Source organism: Tasmannia lanceolata, unplaced genomic scaffold (assembly GCF_043159265.1).
Source record: "Tasmannia lanceolata isolate RefF3 unplaced genomic scaffold, GAP_Taslan_0.1 ptg000006l, whole genome shotgun sequence".
In the NCBI taxonomy this organism is placed as follows: domain Eukaryota; kingdom Viridiplantae; phylum Streptophyta; class Magnoliopsida; order Canellales; family Winteraceae; genus Tasmannia; species Tasmannia lanceolata.
In genome coordinates, this window is record NW_027518683.1 from 1,485,149 (window position 1) to 1,506,464 (window position 21,316).

A 21,316-nucleotide genomic window follows, 5' to 3' on the forward strand; every position below is an offset into this window, starting at 1 on the left:
AGAGGTTGATCTAAGGGTTTGGATCATCCCATGGAGATAATTTTTATGGGTGAGGCCTCTTTACATTTGAGCCCATGGATCTTTATATAGAGAGTGTGAGGGTGTATGAGCCTATGAAGTTCCACTGAGGAGAGAGAGAGAGAGAGAGAGAGAGAGATGAAATCAGCAGCAAAGGTGATTTTCCTTTTCAGAGGCAAAGATGGATTCGGCCCTGCAATCTCAGACGCGCTCCAACCAAACCCTAATTCCCCTCTCCAAAGAACGTAAGTCCCTCCTTAAATCCCATTTTCTCTTATTCTTTCCTCTTGATACAGTTTTCGTGTTCAATGTCTCTTCCCAATATTGACCCAATTTTCATCTCGAAAGGAAATATAAAAAGCAGGATGTTACTCGATTCTGGGCTATCTCATTGATTATGATTCAGAAAGTTTTTTTTTTTTTTTTTTTTTTTTTTTCTGATTTTGCAGAGAATCGAAGTTCGATCTGTCATTAGAAAGGTACGGAATCAAAGATCACAAGGCGTCTGGAAACATCATAAACTTTCTCGACCCTCAAGGCTCGCCTCAGGTATGCTGAATTTTCTTTTACAATCTGAAAATCTCACGAAAATTTATACGTTCAATTTGTCAGAATACATCAGGCAATTAGTTGTTAGTTGTTCTGAAAATAGCCACCTCTTGGAGCGATCTGTTCTCAAAACATTTGGCTCCATCCACATAAAAACTAGAGTTTATTCCACCTATGAAAATTCCAGAAGGATTAAAAGTAATCGAATTAAAAAAAAGAAGAGTTTCTAGAAGCAGAACAAAGATGGGCCAACTCACTAGTTGGCTATTTCATGAGAAAAAAGCCATGCTACATGGCTTTGAGATCTCATCTGACCAGAATCTGGAATTTGAAAGGGGATTTTCAACTGTTTGGTCTACAAGGGGTTTTTTCTCTCTCTCTAAATTCACTAACGCGGAGGATTGCGAGCAAGTCTTGGAGGGAAATACTTATTGCTCTGTTTGGTTGCTTGTAGATGGGTGGGAGATCTAGAGAACAAGAAGTCAAAGGGGGAATTAAAGGGGAATTAAAAGCAAATCAGTCGACGGGGAGATTGAGAGCAAATCTCCCCTAAGTTGCTTGGTTGCGTTAGGTGAAGGAGGTTTTTTGGAGTATTTTTTTCTGGGGGAAATGTTATCAGCACTACTGTATTTTGATGAGGGCACTCCCCACTTTATTAAAAGTACTGTATGGCCCACACCATAAGATGATCCAAACCGTCCATTAGATGGACCACAGCCTAAATAGGTAGTGTCCCAAAAATTATTTCCATAGGTTGATCCTAACCCTCCGATCTATTCAGTAGTGCTGATAACATTTAATAAAGTGAGGAGTGCCCTCATCAAAATATAGTAGGGCTGATAACATTTTCCTTTTTTTTCTCTTATTGCTATGTTTGGTTCTCCTAGTTTGAGAAAAATAGCAGGGAATGTAATTCTACTAATTCGCCGAAGGGTGTTTGGTAGGAATTTTACAAAATTAGGGAGTTTGATCGCCAGGGATGTCGGGCGCTTGTCGGTGACGTGGAACCCACAAAATTCGCTCAAAATTTACTGGATGAATTTCTCCAAATCGAAGAAAAAAGGGAAGAAATTATCAAGGCAAATGCTTTTTTCTCGTAATTGTCATAATGTAGTAACTTTGATTGTAGTTTTTTGGGTAATTGGCATATGTTAGTACCCCATGTTGGTATTTTTTTCATAATTGTCATACTTTGCTACAATTTTTCCATAATTTTTCATTTAAAACTTACCACTCCTCCACAAATCGTAATACATAGTAATGATTACTATTTTTTGTTACTTTTGCCAATCTTTGCATCAAAGAATGGGCTTGTTGCCTCGGAGAAGGTGGCTAGCAAATTCCTATAAAAAAAATAAAAGGAAAATGTTATCAGCACTACTGTATAGATCGGAGGGTTAGGATCAACCTATGGAAATAATTTTTGGGACACTACCTATTTAGGTTGTGGTCCATCTAATGGACGGTTTGGATCCTCTTATGGTGTGGGCCATACAGTACTTTTAATAAACTGGGGAGTGCCCTCATCAAAATACAGTAGTGCTGATAACATTTCCCCCAAAAAAACAAAAACTCCAAAAAACCTCCTTCACCTAACGCAACCAAACAGCTTAGGGGAGATTTGCTCTCAATCTCCCCGTTGACTGATTTGCTCTTAATCCCCCTTTAATTCCCCCTTTGACTTCTTCTTCTCTAGATCTCCCACCCATCTACAAGCAACCAAACAGAGCATATAGGAATTTGCTAGCCACCTTCTCCGAGGCAACGAGCTCATTCTTTGATGCAAAGATTGGCAAAAGTAACACCGGGGCAAAGGTGGCTAGCAATACATAACCAAAAAATAGTAATCATTACCATGTATTACGATTTGTGGAGAAGTGGTAAGTTTTAAATGAAAAATTACGGAAAAATTGTAGCAAAGTATGATAATTATTAAAAAAATACCAACATGGGGTACAAACATATGACAATTACCCAAAAAACTACAATCAAAGTTACTAAGTTATGACAATTACGAGAAAAAAACATTTGCCTTGAGAATTTCTTCCATTTTTTCATCGATTCAGAGAAATTCATCTAGCAAATTTTGAGCGAATTTTGTGAGTTCCACGTCACCGACAAGCGCCCGACATCCCCGGCGGGATGAAATTCCGGCCGAAATTCCAGCTGAAATTTGCTAACGGAATAAAAGAAGATTAATATTTTATAGCAAATTTAGCCAAAATTCCCGAAATTTCGACTGATTTTTGGTAAATTTCTTTGGTTTCGGTCCTCACCGAAATCCGAAATTTAAAACCATGCTTTTGATTGAGAAAACTTTGAAATCTGCAGAGCAACTTGGGGATGTATTTATGAGGGCGTTGGGGACAGTCTCATTTCATTCTATGCGTAATAAGTTGGCCATAGTAGATATCTATGCTCCAGCTTGAGGGAGAGTGTTTAAGTGAATAGGTGTGAATATCTTAATGCATAGGGTCATCTTTTTCTTTTCCTCCTCTTTGTATTCACCATATTTATATGCATCTCTTACTTTATAATGATTTAAGGACTCCCTTTCACAGCAACTTCTCTATCTCTCTTCTCTCACGTTTACAACGACATTGGATTGAAAAGATCAGCAAAAACCATATTGTTATTATTATTATTATTATTATTTTTGAATGGTGAAAAAAAACCATATTGTTATTGTTGAGAGTTTTATCATGGAACCAGTGTGTAGAACCCATGTAGTGGTTCGCGAGGAAGTACGAGCTTGTGCTATTTGTTGGTGATCATGGCAATATGAAGATATGAGTTATGTGATTTGATGCTGTTATTATGTATTAAAGTTTGTGTTTGGAGGGAGAGAATAAAGGAAATCAGTTGTAAGATGCAACAGCAGAAGAAAGCTAGTTTTCTTGTATTTTTTCCCTTTTCATTTCCTGTCTCATTGCATCATAAATTTCATTGAGAGAAAATTTATGGGCTTTCTTATCTAAAAGACAAAGTCCCACAGTGAGTTTGTCGCTGGGAAGCATATTCTATGTCTAGATTGAGTAGTCATTGCAAACTAGGTTACCGTCGGGGGGGGGGGGGGGGGGGGGGGGGGTGGTGTTATTTCTTCAATCAGTTCATTTGATGCCAGATAGAGAAAATGGATTCTTTGGGCTATCTCTCTAGTCATCATTGCACTTCTTAGTGTTGACTAATAGGACTGTATGGCGCCTTTTGTCATTGACTTGTGACATTTGTGAAGGTGATCAATTGCCTGTCACCATCATGATGGAGTCACTTACACGATCCTTCAATGAGCTACTTTTAGGAGATTGTTGAAGGGTTTGTCAATCAACATGACCACTACATAATCCACACACTATTTATCTTTGCCAGTGGTTGCCTTGGCATAAGCGTGGTCAGTGTGCGAAATGATGGTTAAAATTGGTCTACAAATGAAGAAATAGATAGATTTGGATAGGAAGTGAGGGTGAGGGATTGATAGATGTGAAGACTGGTGACAAGATTTGGCCAAAAAAGAAAAGGAGTTTGATAGAAGTGGGGAAGAGATGCATGGATATATAGTGATGATGAGATTTTCAAGAAAGAAAGGGAGACAGAGATATGTTGTATCCAAAATTTCATCAGTTCTATCAGATCAAATTTCTAGAAAATTTGACTATAGTATGTCGTGATTTATGAAGTATTTTACATTTTCAACACTTATTATGCTTTTTTTGAATGTTCATAAAAAAAAATATTGAACGAAGAGCAAACGCAACATCGTACTACCAAGCTGGTCAAGAATGTAAAAAAAAAATACAGCACATAAAAAATCAGGATAGGTATCCAGATGGACAATGATCACGAACAATAAGAGCCTCTCTGGTCACCTTGTTATAGGCTAAAGTATCAGTCATCCTCATTTGCCGGCCGATAGATATGCAGGAAGCAATGAATTTGACTGTCGATGTGATCCAAAATCTCCTCCATTGCATTGACGAATCTAAAGGAAGCCTTTCCAATCTGACGTTGAGCACCCTAACAGTCAGATCGTTAACAACTGCTCACATGACGAGCATGATACCCTTCCTAGGAGCGAGGCTTCTGCCATATAAGAAACTGTCACACCAATGGACCCTGAAAATGTCCATCTCACTGAGCTGTCATAACCTTCGAGAATCTCACCCATTCCAATGGGGCCGGGTTGAGGTAGAACCATCAATTTTTTTTGCTTAAAGAACAATCCCACCCCCACCCCACCCCAACACATATGTGTGCATTCTCTTGGATAGCGTGCACGGGTCTTGATCCAAAATTCCAAACCATTCACATAGTAGTAGCTGTAACCAGATTCTAACTTACCTCTTGGGAACCAATGAACCTTAAAAAAAAAAACTTACCTCTTGGGACCACATAGCTAAGGCCCGAATCTTGATCAGATCATCAATGTCCTCCAGAAGCACCCAACATACCTCAAACAAGGAGAGAACAAACCACCATATCTTGCTCATAAATCTGTAATGAATAAATACATGGTCCACCCAAATCTCAATCAGATCATCAATGTCCTCCAGAAGCACCCAACACACCTCAAACAATGAGAGAACAAACCTCCACATCTTGCTCACAAATCTGTAATGAATAAATATATGGTCCACCATATCCTCAGCCTCACCATGCAAGCTACACCTATTTATTATCATCCGGTTTTGGTTCGGCAAACGATCTACTATGTCAATTTGGTCTAATCTGAATGTTTTAATCAGACATTTTCTTTATTGATGCTGGCTAAATGAACAATTTTGGTGTGGGATTATGTGAAGGCTCTTGTTTTCTATCAATGAAATCCTCCCATTGTTTTTTGCCTCCAACAATAAAAAAACGTTGCTAAGGAATTGTATCTAGTCAGATTTTTCAAGATCCTGATAAGTGCGTGTGCGTGTGTTTTTATTTAACAATTGGACATTTTCTTCTCTTTTTTCCCCTTTTTTGGTCAGAGTGTTGTATGTCGACTTTTGTAGAAGATCAATACAGTCCTCCAGTCTTGGTTGTTCTGACACTCAGTCAGTTTTCCTTGGGATATGCATCTCATGCAATGAGCTGGATTATGGGGATCATGGTTACAAGAAAAGGTTCTCAGAGAAGGAACATGAGGGAGGGAGAGAGGTTCTAAGATGATGTAGGCTAAGCTGTGATAAATATGAAGGTACGAGGGTGCTCAGTGAGGCGAAGGCTTTCAAGAGAGGAAGGATGGGGTTATGTAAAGCAAACTTGTCTTGTAAAGACCCAGAGGGGTCTTTTTATTAGTATTATCAAGAAAAACATCTTTGGAATGTTGTGAAATATTATTAAGATGTGCATAACATGTAGTCCACCGATTCTGGGGTGGGTGAGGTGATTTGGGCATTCTCTGGTCCGATCGGGTGCGTGGATGCTAGTGAGGCTGAGGTTCGAGCTGCTCATCAGGGGATTACACATTTGGATAGAGATTCATTGGATTGTGTCATTGTAGAGGGAGATTCCCTCAATGTGATTCAATGGTTGAGAGGGACGTCGGTCCCCCCTTGGAGGTTTTCGCAGCTCTTTGATGAAATTCATGACAGTCTTTGGATCCTCGTTGATTTTTTATGCACGTTAGAAGGTCGGTTAATTGCTTGGCGGACCGCCTGGCGAGGGAAGGTGTTGACAAGCAGGGCTTGGAGTTTTTTAATTTCTTGCCGCCTTGATTGGGAGTGTTTGTTGTATTTTCTTTGTCGGTTTTTCATTGTATTTTGTATTGTTCTTCTTTCCTGTATTGGGTCGATTGCCTTAGTCGGACCCCTGTTTTCATTAATGAAATATGCAACCATTAAACAAAACATTTAAAATTGTCTTCCTTTTGTAATTTAACTTGCAAACAATTTCCTGATGATATGTTATATCTTGGGCCACCAACAAAGCCATATGTCCTTGGGCGATTGCGGGCATTGTAGCGGAAATTAGGGACCTCGCTGCATCTTTATCGCCAAAATTTCAGCATATGCGTTGGTCGGCTAATGAAGCAGCCGACAAACTCGCTAAAGATGGGGCGGATAGAGATGATATCCTTATAATTCAGTAAGATCACGTTTTGGAGTCGAGGATTATCTAGAGGGTTTTGCAGTCTTCTTTTTTGACCGGAGGCTGTTAGTTCCGTAGTTGGTCTTTATGTAATCTGTTGCACTAGTGGGACACCTTGTCCCTCCGCTGTAATTGTTTTTCATTGCATTAAAATTGTTACCTTCAATATATATATAAAAAAAATCAATTTCCTGGTGATACCGTTACATATATCTTCATCCTCAATCTTATCTTTGTTATCTGTACCTATTTCAGTTTGAATTTTATTTGATTCGATTGAGAAAAAAAATAAAGAATCCATCATTTTGTCAGGTTTCCGTGTTTCTTCTGCAAAATTATGAGCCTCCTATCGTCGTTTGTGCTGTTAATGAAGTTCTGGCATCTATCATTGCTGAAAAGTCCTCAGATGTGCCGACATTCATACTACCATTCTCTGTGGAATCATCGAAAGTGATGAAACCGACATTGGCTGTCCAGAAAGTTTCAGTTTGTGGGGCCCAACTAGGTCCCACAACAGAATTCACGAAGGCCCTACTTGCTGGAATGCAGAAATTGCCACCATCATTGCAGATCTCCTCTGAGCCTTTGGCATGCTTGCTGCAGTTGGTCCGGGTCTTGAAGCTGCCTACTGTTCTTCTCGCCGGATCAAGCGGTCATCGTCAAACTAAAAGAACCAACGTCCAGGAGCTTGAGGTATTTATGCATTAATTAATGATGGAGAATTCCCCTACTTCTGAACAAAATGACCGAAAAATGCCTTTTTTTAATGGCAACATTAAACTTAAAATGACACTATTGAGACAACACTTGAAGATTATGTGTCTTTGATATGGGAATTTCTATTTTAAATGAACGAAAAATGCTAAGGTGTTTTTGTGTTTTTTATTGATTCCTTTTCCCCAGAAGTGAGTCCTGAGACTGTCCTTTTATTGTTCACTTGAGGATAGTTCTTTTATCCATGATCAGGACACATTACCAGTCTAGCAGATAAGAACAGCTAAAGTTTCTAGTTTAGACTTGTCTTGAAAAAATACCCTAGGTTCTGCTAGTATTTATAGGCTTCCTATATCGTAGTTGCCAAATTTCCTTTACCACCCTCTGCTCCAAACTAACTCAGGCAACTTTAGTTTGATGTGAATCAATTAGCCATTTGCATCAATTTAGTGTATTCACGAATCAAGATGACTGAACCAATTTGCAATGGCAAATGACAACTGATTCAGTAAATTCATATCTTACATTCAGCAGTAAAAAAACTACATGAGAAATCTTTCAGCAAATTCGTCTCTTACATTCAGCAGTAAAAACTATATGAGAAATCTTAACATAAGACCTACAATGTCTCTAACTTATCTTGTCCAAAGTCCAAACCCCATGTTTACTTGAGCTGATGAGGTCACTAGGCACCCCAATAATTATGAAATGCAAATCTGAGCATGACAAGTGATCCTGCTAGCCTTCACCGGAATCTCATCACGACTCATTAGTAGGACCAGAAGTTAATCTTGCCATTTATCCTTTCTTTGATCTCAAGTTCTGTTGCACTTTTACTCATTTGGAAGATATAATAAGGGAAATAATTTCAGCACAGCTATGTTTTGATACATGCGCTCATGTATCTTGTCTTTTAGTATTTAATTGTCACCAAGTGCTTTTTGGGAACCGTAAAAACCCTTTTACAGCTCTTTAAATACTAGAAGACAAGAAACATGAGCATCTTGTATAAAAAATGTTTGTGTTGAAATCATTTCCCTATAATAAACCTAAATCTCCTTTAAGAATATTATTTTCTATCATAATCTACTTACCAATCCTAATTCAATCCTCCTACTTGATGTGACCACATCATCTTAGCCGTTAGATTTGATTTTTGTATGACATGTGTCATTTTTTTTCCTTTTGGGTTGTATTTTATTTGTTTTATTAGCATTTTACTTAGCCAAGATATGTGGGATGTCCATTGAGCATATGGTGGGACTTTGGAAAACGTGAAGGAAACTCCCATAGGCAACATCTCTCTCTCTCTCTCTCTCTCTCTCTCTCTCTACCGTTTCACCTCATCTCTTCCTTTCTTTCTATTCTCTCCTTTCCCCACTAAATTCCCTCCTCTCCCTTCTCTCTTCACCTTTCTGCACCCATCTTACCGTCTTCCACCCTTTTCACGTTCTTTCCTACCAGTCCCCTCTATCTTTCTTCTTCACCCTTCTTATTTTGTAGCTTCTCTTTCTTTGTAACTCAAGTTTCTTTAGTGAATATTTTGATGTTATCATCGAAAGACAGAAGAAGTAAAAAAAATGAAACAAGTGCTTTGAAGAAGAAAGCTCTAGTTATGTTAACCTTCTCAGTCTAAGGTACTGCTTGAGATTGGGGAGTTCTTGGCAAGCTGTGTTTGCTCGTGCACTTCAACAAAAGCTTCACCAAAGATGATACAGCAAACTCAGCAGAAAAATTGAACAGTTTCTTTAGGCCGTGTTTGGCAACCGTGAATTTTTTTTTTTCCATGGAATATTACCCAGTGGCGATATGTGGGAAAAGGAATGAGGGATAGGCCTGAGAGGGACCAAAGTGCGGAATTAGTTTACCCATTAGTGAGAGAAGGTAGGAGAGGGAGAGATCCAAGGAGGACCAATGTGAGGAGAGTCTGAGAAAAGGCTGAATAACAAGGAAAAGAAAAACTCCACTCTGAATGCACTTACCTGTTTTGTACCCACTTCTCACATCTCCTCACTCATGCCCTCTTAAGTCTCCCCTCCCACCTCCCTGTGCCTCCCTCACCACTTGATAAACTAATAATCCATGGAAAAAAATTTCATGGTTGCCAAACACGGCCATAGCGAATATTTTGATGCTATCATTAAAATACGAAGTATTTAAACTATTTCATGGTTGCCAAACATGGTCAATTGGTCATAGTGTTTTCATTAAAAGGAAAGTATAAAAATGGAACAAGTGCTTTGAAGAAGAAAGTTCTAGTTATGCTAACGTTCTCACTCTCAGGTTCTGTTCGAGATTGGGGAGCTCTTGGCAAGCTGTGTTGGCTTGCACTTCGCCAAAGACAGAGTACATCAAAACCCAGCAGAAAAATCAAAGGAAGCCCAGGAGCCATGGCGTGCATTATATGGCTGAAACTCCTGCAATTGCAATCCGTGAATGAGTTCTGTTGTACCGATCCATCAATGCTTCAAACATGGAATTTTGTTATTTACAAGTCTTCCTTCACTGAAACTTTATCCATTGAATCCAGTTGCTCAAAAATTCTCAAAAAAGTCTTCTTGTTTCAATTTTTTACAAATATCTTCAACATTGTGTATGCAGTTCTTTTAATTGTTTTGATGATGATCTCCTTACACGCCCTCTTATTATCTTCCAATTACGTATACCACTAACATGAACGCCTTCCATGGGTAAGAAAAAATTCCATTTCTCTGCAAAGGTTTCTCTGGAAATCTTTTTGTTGTTTGGTTGATATCCTTCTGTTTCTTGCGATCTTAATTGTTGTGTTTGGACGAGAATCCTTTTAAAATTATCTATTAACCGAAGCCCATGAGACATGACACAGCTTAGATTCAGTTTCTGGTGGAACCGACTACTTGGCACAAGTTATAGTCCTGATTCTGTTCTGTAGTTTGTTAACAGAACAGAATAAAAGGCAGCTTATATCGGCACTACCATTTTTTTTATTATGCCATTGGATTTCGATACATGTTTGAGTATGGTAACAAGCCTTGAAAGCAAATTAAAAAGCTAATTATATCGGCACTCCTATGTTTTGATAATCACCAAGCTCACATTGTCGTTTCATTCTTAATTGGCTGCTGAGAGCTTTTGGGGGAATTGTAATCGCTTTTGACAACTGGTTAAATAATAAAGGACAAGGTGATCTCGGCCGTTATCAAAACATGGTAGGGGCAGTATCAGTAGCCTTAAAAACATAAAAATGGAGTGGCGCTATTGTAAATGTGTGGTGGCGGATGATATCCTTTTTTTAATCCTTCGAACTGAATCCATCTCCATGTACGTAGCGCTCGCCAACTACAACAAAATATAAGATTAAAAAACCTTGAAAAAAGAGAAGAAGAAAAACTCACCGATCACGTTACATCCATTGGCAAGAAAGCTATGAAGAATACCAATACATTCCAAAAACGGCAACAGTTTATTTACAGCCTGAAAATGATAAAAAAAATAAAAATAAAAAATTGCTCATCCAAAATTGGTAATGTTCTCAACTAGGCCTAGTCCAGGTTGTCTCAGAGGTGCTCGTATTTCCGTAATACACCTGGTTTGAGGATTCGTCCCAATAAGCCTACATACAGAACACCCAAACAATAAACAGCATAAGATTTTCGGTGTTGAAGCAGCAGGTAAGAGATCAAGGTTCCCTTTTTTAGACCAGCAGAACATTTTGGCAATAAATTGTATAGAAATATGCACATCTAAGGGCCATTTCAATGAAATTTGCTACATAATAGCTATAGACAGGTTTGGAAATAATTGGTATAACAAATTTTGAGTCCAATAATAAGTTTTGGACTCAAGATTGATTCTCAAAATCTGAAACAAGGGTCTTAAAGGTGTTTAAAATTGAATTCTTAGGGAATCACAAATTTGACTTCAATGGCATTGACAAGTTATGAAACAAATGGTATACGCTTCTCCCAACCCTCTCAGCCAACCTCTCACAGCTGGCCCCACTAATATTCCAGCGAATATCTTTTCATAGTTGCCAAGCATGCCCTAAATGTGTCCTCCAGAAATCAGCCTTCCAAGTTTTTGTGAAGTCCTCTGATTAAAAAAATGTTTTTAGTTTGTCTAGCCCTAGACAAAAACATGAATGACTGATTTCAGGCAACACACTTAGTCGCAAGGGAGGTGAAACATGCAATGTAGTTCATGCAATGTTTACATAGTTCTGAAGTATTTCTACTTAAATAGGTACGATTTCTACATAACAAATGCTACAGGCAGTCATGCAAACACAGACACAAAATGGGTTCACATAGATATCACAGGAATCAAACAGGTCATCTATTTTTTTGGTGAGGTGGCCATTTAATATGCTAACCTGGCTGGGGTTATCACTCCCTGTAGTTCTACATTTCATAAAATTATTAAACATGACTAAAATCGTAACACCATGCCATATTATAGTTATCATATAGCCACACAAACATGTCGTCTAGTCTCTTCCCTAGGTCCCTAGTCTTCTAAAGTTTAACTTTGATGGGTCAAGCTTGGGCAACCCAGGGCCAGCTAGAATTGGAGGGGTTCTGAGTAATGATGTAGGGGAGGTGATTTGGGCCTCTGTGGGTCCTATTGGGGTGGAGGCGGAGGTGTGTGCGGTGCATAACTCAACTCAACTCAACTCAACTAAGCCTTTGTCCCAAACTAGTTGGGGTCGGCTAATTAATCCTTTAGAAAATTTTCATGAAGAAGGTATGTGGTGCATCAAGAATTAAAATTACTGGCAAGAGATTCCATGAATGTAATCAGGTGGCTTCAAAGAGTGCATTCCCATCCATGGAGATTTGATAGTTTCTTTGATGAGGTATTTGATTGGGCAGGTTCTTCTTCATGGGTGTTCAATCATGTTCGGCATTCGGCTAATGAGGCGGCAGATCGCTTTGCTAGAGTTGGGGTGTCTAAAGAAGCGTTGTCTATGTTTGACTTTCTTCCTCAAGTTTTTTGCTTTTTTTTTTTTTATTTGTAAGTTTTTTGCTTTTATTGTTCTTCAAGCTGTTTTTTTCATGCTTGGTTGTGTTGTACTTTGACCATCTTGGTCCCCTTTCTTTTGCAATAAAATTGGCCATCTTTCAAAAAAAAAAATTAAGTGGGTTGCTAGTGTAGGTGCGACTATGTGAGGCCCTCACCTCATATGCTGTCTAGCTGTATTTGCCCTTTCGGACAGTACATAATGTTATATTGCAGATTCAGATATTTAAGAGATCGGAAATGATATTATACCTGCCATCCATAAGGAAGATCTTTCGAGAGTTCTACTAAATTGGGCTGCTGTTTTTCATTCACAGTAAGCTCCGGTGGGGTTTGTGGGGTTTGAATGGCTTCACTGGCTGATCCCGCTTTCTTGCGCCTCACTCGTTCACGCCTGTATCAAAAAGAAATCAACCGCTTTTCAAACTAAAATATCAAACGGCAATGACAAACTATATCCCACTCAGATGTATGTATCTACCACACATTATAAAATAATGTCATTAATAGAACTGATGTTAACAAATCAAAGTTAGACTTTGCAACTGATTAGGTACTCCCTCCAAAAAAATAAAGAAAAAGAAAAAAGGAATATAAAAAACAAAGAAAAAATAGAGAATAATGATAGGGAGACCTGAGAACATAAATCAATAGAATACAGCAAGAGACTAGGGTTATGGACACTTCGAGGGGAAGAAAACAAGCCTAAAGGTAACTTTTGTAGTTTTCTCAGAAGATTAAAAGGGATTTAGAAATGGTTGGGGAAAGGGGAGTTAAACGAATGAGGTTACATGTTGAGCCAACCTTACTCATCAAAAAAATCCCTTTAATATGGAAAGAAGCTGGTTTTGTCCGGTGTGCTACTTCATTGCCCATCCTCCCTTCAGGATATAGTGAGTAATTATCAAAAGTTCGATATGCATTGGGTTTCCCATAGATCCATAAAAATAACGATCTTGTATTGGGTTCTTTGGAGGTTGGTGTCATAAGCCTTGATACGGCACATTTGGCGAGAGAAAAACATGTGTATAATTGAGGTGAAACAAAGAAAACATTAGGCAAGAAATTAGTATTGGAGAATTAAATTGATTTGATTTCTTGGAGGAAGGACAACTCCACACTATCTTCATATATCATGGGGGACATTTTGAGAAGTTGGACGACAATAGCGTGGTAAAGATGGGAGAGAGAGGCTAAACTTGAAGTGACTGCAAAATGGTGCCCGCCTCCTCCTGGGTGGATAAAGTTAAACTTTGATGGAAGCTCAAAAAGCAACTGGGGCGAGCCGAAATAGGAGTATTTCGCGATAATAGTGGACAAATGCTTTTCCTTGTCTCTTTTTCTGAATTGGGCAGTGTGTGTGATACCAATGAGGCGGAGACGAGGGCCCTCCTTTGGGGTTTGCGATGGTACGTGAGATAACCACATATACCATTAATCATTGAAGGAGATTCCACAAACATCTTGGCATAAGAAAGCAAAAAGGTGCCAGGACTGTGGAACCTAGCTAACATGATCTCAGAATTTTGGGACCTTTGCCAAATATTAAATTCAGATTTCTCTCATATGAGGCGATCTTCGAACGATGTCGCTAACCGGCTTGCGAAGAAGCGGAAAAAACTCAAACAAGATTTCTAATCAGTGACATGCATTTGGAACTGGGTGATCAAAATAGCCAAGAAATGAGACAGCAGTCCCTTACCATTCAAAAAAAAAAAAATGAGACAGCAGTCGCTGTGCAACATGGGTGGAGCATGCAATATTGTTCCTCCTGCAGACTTGGCAATCTGCGCAGCTCTGCTGGCAGTTTGGATAGAGGCAGAAGACTGAACACCTCCCTAGACACGTTATTAGGGGATTTCTAGTGTGTGGATCCAGTGGATCTGTTGCCTCCTGGACTGTGGTGAGTTTTGGGATTTTCAGAACAGACCACTGAAAGATCCTAGTGTTATTGGTGAGTCCGTTAAGCTAACTATAGGAAGGGTGTAGTTGTATTTGCGTGAGGGGACGCCTTGTCCGCATTCCTGTTGTAAACTAGTAATTTGCCTATAACCTTTAATAAAATTTGTTACCTTCTCTCTCAAAAAAAAAAAAAGGACCTGGGGAGTTAGCTCATGCATAATTAACCATTAAACTAGAAGTTACAGGTAAGGTGTGTACAAAGCTTACCAGTCACCACCCAAAGGCTGGAAATTAGCATTAGCTTGAGCTTCTCCACTAGCAATCTGCTGTGCACGCCATTCCTGCAAGTAAAAGATGGTAAAGCATTAAAAAAAGATAAAACATCAGGTCTTAAAATATAGAAGCTGGAATTCGATATGCATGTACTTCTATTTCTCTTTGCCGCTTCTTCTCTAAGATCTCATAGGCATTTTCAGGTTCGTCATCCTCATCTCCATGCAACTCCTCCTTGGCAGCTTTCCACTGATAAAATAGAAACTCTGTTAAGGTATGATGCACCAAAAATAGTCAATAAAAAGTATTCTTGATGCATTCATTATCTCCCATTATTCATTAATATAAAATGTATAAGTACCTTATCCACTAGACTGGAGACCTTCTTATTAGACCTCAACATAGGTGCCACTGCAGTAGTTCGTTTCTTAATACGTGCAACTGCTTAGGGAAAAATAACTCATGATCAGGTGCAATTAAGAGCAAGAACAAGTAAAGCAAATTCAGGAATTATCAGTGAATTTAATTGGCCGAGAACAGTGACTATTTCAATCAACTATGTAAATATATCACTTATTTAGGCAAAAAAATGGATTTTCAGAGTTTCATACCTTTAGGTTGATTCTTAGCAGCATCTGACAAGGGCGGAGCTGCGGCTGAGAACAGTGACTATATTTCAGTCAACTATGTAAATATATCACTTATTTAGGCAAAAAAAATTGGGTTTTCAGAGTTTCATACCTTTAGGTTGAATCCTAACAGCATCTGGCAAGGTTGGAGCTGCGGCAATTTCATTTACTACAGGAATCCTAGTAGCTTGGACTGTTGTTGAAATAGGTGCAACCTGTGTAGTAGCCATCTGAGTTTCATTGCTGACAGTAGGAAAATCACAGTCAACCTTCTGAATTGGTAATGAAGTGGATGCAGAGTCTGAGGCAACACCAACGAATCCCGTACGGTCAGAACCGGCAGTATCAAGATAACTGATGGAACTAGATTCACCGTAGTACCCAGAAGTACCTAGGCAACTGACTGCTGTACCGGTAGGAACAATCCCGTTTTGAAGGTCATAGTACCCTATAGTTTCCACTGGGTTAATTTTGGCTGGAGCAGCTTCAGAGAAAACATTGGCAACCGGTTCGTAATAAGGGATTGGCTGGGCTTCAGCAATCTGAGATCCTTCAGTATGGGCATAATAATTAGGGTTTGTGACTTCAGCCATTGCAGGTGCATAATACTCAAATGTTGGAATTGAATACGCCACATTGTATTGCTCGGTGTAAGAAAGAGAAGGTATCGGATCAGCATAAGGTGGCAAAAGAGGATAGGTGGGAGCAGTTGGGTCATCTGGTGGTGGTGGAGGAACCACTTCATTATCAGGAGGCGGTGGAGGAATCCACTCCTCATCTGGAGGTGGTGGGACCCCAAATTCTTCGTCAATCAATAAAGATGCGAATTCAACTGAAGGTGGATGGGGAATCGAATGAATTGATTGCTGCGGTGGAGATAAATGTTTTACAAATTCAGCAGTTGTGTAGTTTGCTGGAGTTTCATCATCAACATCCATGTCCACATCCATGTCCAAGTCTCCGCAGGCATGAGGGTCAATATTGGAAACCAATTGAACAGGAACCAAATTCTCATTATCTTCTTGCACAACCTCTCCTTCTTCTGGCTCACTACCCAGATGGCCACCAGGAAATCCAATTGGTACACCCACTTTGCTTTTGGCATCTTCATTGTTAGGCATATGATGCAATTCTTTCTGATCTGCTTTATTTGATATATCATCAGAACTGGGAGGAGTGCAATCATTTTTGGTAGTGAAAGGTACAACTCCTTTATCATTCTCATCAACTTCAGATTTTGAATCCAAGGTTTGCAGTGACAAATTATCGCCTCTACAGGAAGGAATTCCCCTACTGTCCACTTCATTCAGTTGTTCAGATGTTGCAAGTAGAGAAGCTTCTTTTTCATTGATAGCAGATTCAACTCTTTTAAGCTGTGTTTCAGAGTGCAACCAAAATGGGAGCAGAGATGACCCATAGGATGAGAGTGCCTTGCAATCAGAAAGTCTGATCTCAATTTCCAAGATGCACTTTGACCTCCATTCATGCCCTTCTGTACGGTCGTTGTAGTATCCTTCCAGTGCCCTCAACTTCTGTAACAAACCTTCACAATATTTCACAAGCCCGGCAGAAGAAATGCCCTCATCACTTTTTGCTATAAGGTGCTCCTCCCCAGTGGTTGTTGACTTCCCAATCCCAGAAGTAGTACCAGTTGATTGGTCAGTAGAAACAAAACCACATAGGGCAGAGTTGACGCCTGAGTCAGCTTGATTGGAAACAGAGCCCAACTTTAAGACATTGTGACTTTCACTTTTGTCCCGTTTATTTTGTGCTTCCATTTCAAACAAATCTTCATGCTTTGACATGTTAGTAACCAAATCGGTACTCCCAAGTCCATCAATAGCAGGAACGTTTGGATAAACCTCAAGCTCTCCATTTAAATTTGAACCAGACACATGTACATCCGGTACACTTCCATTATATTCAATAACAGGAGTAACTTTTGGTTCGTTGGTCATCTCTGCTCCCTGAACCAAAACCTCAGGTACTTCCCATGAAGTTTCCCCCGAGATTGTGTTCCAATAATAATATTGACTACTCTCTTCATGCATCACAATCTTCCACCCACTAGTCGCATCCCCAATGATTTGCATTGCAGAAGTCCCTGTCACGTGGATTTGTGATGAAGAGTGAGCTCCATTGCATGGATTAATTGCATCAGTAACATCAGTTTCTCCAATATCATTGCCATCAACTTTCTTGGCAACATCTAAATCCTTGTCTATGCTCTCTGGTTTATCAACATGAGCTGCAAGATCTTTACCCTCATCGCAATTGATGTCTCCATCTCCATTAACAAGCTCCACTACCTAACCAACAAAAACACTTCCATTAGTATAGCTTGTTAAGGGAACCAAATTTGCAAAAGACAGCAATTCAATAGCTTATAAGATATACCGAACATATAAATGTGTCTATACAATGTGTGTGTGAGTGTGTGTGTGTGTGTGTGTGTGTGTGCGTGTGTGTGTGTGTGTGTGTGAGAGAGAGAGAGAGAGAGAGAGAGAGTTCTCCCAAAAATCCCTGACAGTCTTAAGAAACATCCAGAACCTGGTTTTCTTGGTAGCCAGAAGTAGACAGCAAAAAACATACGAGTTAAGAAAAACAAAGGAATAGAGTCAATAAAAGAACATATTACAATGCCAGTTGATAAAATAAATAGTATAAACCTAAAATAAACAACTTAATGCAAGCAAGTCTGATAGAGTCAACTGAATGGCAGACTAGAGACATGGAATGAATGGCTTGCAACTTACCTAACGAATGGATTTTCCATGTATGGTATACAAGAATTATTGCAAATCATGCTACCATCATGGTGTAAACACATTAGAATGTACATAAGAGAAACAGATGGCTTCCAAGGACATACCAGAGCAGACAAAAGGTATTCAAAGGGCAAACAAGATAAAGCTGCCAGGCTCACCTCTCCATTTTGGTCGTCCAAAGAACTCCCTGGAACATCAGGCTTAGGTCTTTTATTTGCTTCCTCGTCCAATTCAACATCAGGCTTAGGTCTTTTATTTGCTTCCTCGTCCAATTCATCATCACTGTATTGTCCAAGTAAAAACAAAGGATTCTCCTGCCGTTGACCTGGAGACAGAATATCAACTTGTCAGCCACTTTTAAAAGCAGCAAAAGATTTTATAGGAATAACCAATTTGTCTCGAAGCCAAAACACTTGGTAAATTATTTGATATTACTGTGGATTTTCACAAAAAAAAAAATGATATTAATGTAGAAATTGTTAGAAGTGAAGAAAAAGATAAGCCATTGATATAATTCATCATTCAAAAAAATATATAAGCCCTAAGAGCCTCTACAGAATCCAACACATGAGCTTATTTGACCACAGCCACCTGGTGCACAAAGAAAAGAAAATGTTAGGAGGCACAAACAAATTAAAGCTAGAGACATACGAACCGAAAAGGCAATATTTTCTGGCTGAAATCTCCAAAACGCTTAGATGCTTCATAAAAGGCCATAACAGGTAGGGAGTCATTCAATTTTCACTGTGGCCGCCCGATCTGATCTGACCATTGAATGTTCCCAAGACCTCAGCCACCCTACAGTCTCAAAACCAGATTCTTGGGACAAACAACATGTCTTTTATAACATTTCCAAATTTCCACCAAAAATATGCTGTGCAGGCATATCTTCTCTATATAGTCCTTTGAAGAAATAATGACGGAACCCACCTGAAGATGGTGAAATGGGGACTCCAGCATGATGATTCTGATCAAGAACCCCTCCAATTTCATCATTTATAGAAGTGCTGACCACATCTCCTAGAGAATTTAAAGAAACATCAGGGATTAAAAGATGATTCAATAAAAATAAGCAAATAATATAACCACAAAATTGCATTCTCTGAATGTTAAAGGATGAAAGCACACGATGATGAAATCCATCCAATGTCACCAAAAAAAATCACAAAGAATATATTTATTTGTTTTTCTTACCTTGTTCAGTTACAAGCCACATCAACTAGAGATAGACAAGAAGTTCTAATTCCAAATTATATGATTACAACTAGATAAAAATGAACCAACTGTTTCAAAAATTCCCCAGCGGATAGAATATCTACTAATTAGTCATTGAAAATCACCTCTTATCCAAAAAGTTGATGTTTTAGAAATTAATTTCTAAAACAACCCTCAAACCAACTTCCATCGCTTGGAGTTCTTATAATTTTCAAAATTCCGATTTTAGCCTCATCATAAAGTCTTAATCAAGTTTTAAGAGTCCCCAATTGTCTTCGAAGGAGAGCCCTTCTCTCCCCATTCTCCTATCCTTCTCCTTTGCTCACCCACCCAAAGCAAAATCATAGCTCCGCTCTGCTGGTTTCTGCTGTGCTTCTTTCACTTTCTTTGTTGTCACTGGTTACTCAGAGTGAAACCCTACAGAAACTGCAATTCTTTGGGAGCCAGCACCATCCACTTATCAGTCTCCTTGGTGTCATAGTCAAGGATCTCAATAATATCACACGAAGATACTGGTTGCTGAAAGTATTTATGAGGAAGTGATAATGATGGTATTATTGAAATCTCAGGAAACAAGGTGATTGTAGATCTTGGATGAGGGAAAGAGGTGACCTCGGCAAACGAAACGACCAGGATCTAGGAAGACATTTCCCTGTTTCTAGTTTTCTCCTATTTAATCATTTCTTGGTACATGTATTCTGACTTCGGAGAGTTTCAGTTTATCAACCTCAACACGAACCCAACCAAATTACTTCGGGTTTGATTTCCCCAACCCAAACCCAGCCCTAATTTGTGAAGTTCAGACCCAACTCGGTTAAAATTCGGGTTGAACCCAAAGGGTTCAAGTTGAGCCCGATCCGAGTAGTGCCGCTGGTTCCAACCCTAATGACTTATGCAACTTTGTGTTTTTCAAGCCACAAAGCAGAAAAGCGACTAAAAAGTGTTTCAATTCATCATTCATTAAAAAAAAAATTGTCATTCAGAAACAACGTTTTTCAAAGCATTCAGTAATCTCTAACATTTCCCTCAGATTTTATTATGAATAAAGCAAAGGGTTTAATCAAGCACCAATTTCTTTTTTCATGTGTTAAACAATCAGATTGCGAATAAAAAGATTTGTTTTTAGAAAGTTCTAAATTATTATTAATTCTACAGAAATAAACAACGCTTCTAATTTCTTGACAATTTCACATATTTTATGCACAATTTTATGGATATATCTTTTAATGAACAAAATTATAAGTAAATTTCCAAACTTAAATGTCAGAAACAAGTTTAATTGGCCTAGGCCCTTTTATTTTACATAGATAAGAAAATGTTAATTGGACAGAGAAATTTACAGGTAACATGTACCCGAATTTTAGGGTTTTAGTTGTGTCCTGCATTCAGATTAACAAAACCTCTTATTTCACCAGTCCGATAAGAGCCAAAAAAAAAAACCTCGTCATCGTTTTTGCCGTACAGAAATCCACGCTTATAACACTTCAGATCAATGAATGCTAAAATCAAATAAAATAGAAAATCTAAAGCAAAATTTCCTTTTTATCGATCCAAGTAATTTATAGAAACGAAAAAGAAACAGTTGCGTTTCATGTTTTCGCGATTAACAGCTCAAATCGACATGAAAAAACACAAACCCTAGACAAAATCCATCCTTGCAAAAAACTAAAAGTAAAAGAGATAAGAAAAACAAAAAACAAAATCAAACCCTATAAACGCAAGAGGATAAAAAAAAGAGATTACCAGAGGGTTCCGCGAAGAGATCGAGCTTTACTCGTCTACTGGATGCGCTTTGAGCTGCAAGGCGACGCTCCTTTCTCTTTCCCATTGCAAAAATCACGGAGATCGAAGCAAACTTAGAACAAGACGAGGAGTCGAAAACGGAGAGGCCGCGAAACAAAATCTCGTGCCCTAGAAAGTGTCCGAGAGGGATAGTCGTATACGAAACGAAACCCCGTATATATACGTATTTGTTGTGGTTTTGACGCGGAAAGATACTACGAGAGGCCTTAATCTTGAGAAACTGGGAGAAGCCTAAGAAGGGGCCCACACACATGATGATTTTTCGCCCCACGGTAGGATTATGCGCCCAAAAAGCGTTAAAGTATCTGCGCTCAATTCACGTTACAAGGGGGCGCATAATCCTACAGTGAGGGAGAAGAAATCATCTCCCGT

The 21,316-nt window shown here is 38.9% G+C and overlaps 2 protein-coding genes across 4 annotated transcripts; one reads left to right on the forward strand and one right to left on the reverse strand.

The window, feature by feature from the left end:
• The first annotated feature begins 103 nt into the window (after window positions 1-103).
• LOC143879195 (period circadian protein) lies at window positions 104-9,989 on the forward strand. The gene is made up of 4 exons (XM_077381427.1): window positions 104-263; window positions 468-567; window positions 6,955-7,335; window positions 9,640-9,989. The coding sequence occupies exons 1-4, from the start codon at window positions 157-159 to the stop codon at window positions 9,766-9,768; spliced, it is 717 nt and encodes a 238-aa protein (XP_077237542.1). The 5' UTR covers window positions 104-156; the 3' UTR covers window positions 9,769-9,989.
• Window positions 9,990-10,721: 732 nt separating this feature from the next.
• On the reverse strand, window positions 10,722-21,082 carry LOC143879197 (WW domain-containing protein). 3 transcript variants are annotated; one of them, XM_077381429.1, is made up of 10 exons: window positions 20,885-21,082; window positions 18,857-18,946; window positions 18,085-18,251; window positions 15,271-17,467; window positions 15,141-15,185; window positions 14,891-14,970; window positions 14,683-14,778; window positions 14,524-14,597; window positions 12,607-12,748; window positions 10,722-10,948 (listed from the first exon to the last, which is right to left on the reverse strand). In XM_077381429.1, exons 1-10 carry the CDS (start codon window positions 20,967-20,969, stop codon window positions 10,868-10,870), a joined length of 3,057 nt encoding a protein of 1,018 aa, XP_077237544.1. In that variant the 5' UTR covers window positions 20,970-21,082; the 3' UTR covers window positions 10,722-10,867. The 3 variants fall into 3 exon arrangements, with proteins under 3 accessions (XP_077237544.1, XP_077237546.1, XP_077237545.1); XM_077381430.1 differs by lacking the exon at window positions 10,722-10,948 and adding an exon at window positions 10,976-11,427; XM_077381431.1 differs by lacking the exons at window positions 18,857-18,946; window positions 20,885-21,082 and adding an exon at window positions 18,582-18,768.
• Window positions 21,083-21,316: the final 234 nt, after the last annotated feature.

What these genes read in the sequence shown, in the direction of transcription:
- LOC143879195 (XM_077381427.1), top strand. Translation starts at nt 157, where the DNA reads ATGAAATCAGCAGCAAAGGTGATTTTCCTTTTCAGAGGCAAAGATGGA. An exon ending in AATTCCCCTCTCCAAAGAAC is followed by an intron (nt 264 to 467) that starts GTAAGTCCCTCC and finishes CTGATTTTGCAG; the next exon opens with AGAATCGAAGTTCGATCTGT. An exon ending in CCAACGTCCAGGAGCTTGAG is followed by an intron (nt 7,336 to 9,639) that starts GTATTTATGCAT and finishes TCTCACTCTCAG; the next exon opens with GTTCTGTTCGAGATTGGGGA.
- LOC143879197 (XM_077381429.1), bottom strand. Translation starts at nt 20,969, where the DNA reads ATGGGAAAGAGAAAGGAGCGTCGCCTTGCAGCTCAAAGCGCATCCAGT. An exon ending in TCTCTTCGCGGAACCCTCTG is followed by an intron (nt 18,947 to 20,884) that starts GTAATCTCTTTT and finishes TAAATTCTCTAG; the next exon opens with GAGATGTGGTCAGCACTTCT. An exon ending in ATCTTCCTTATGGATGGCAG is followed by an intron (nt 10,949 to 12,606) that starts GTATAATATCAT and finishes TTCTGTATGTAG; the next exon opens with GCTTATTGGGACGAATCCTC.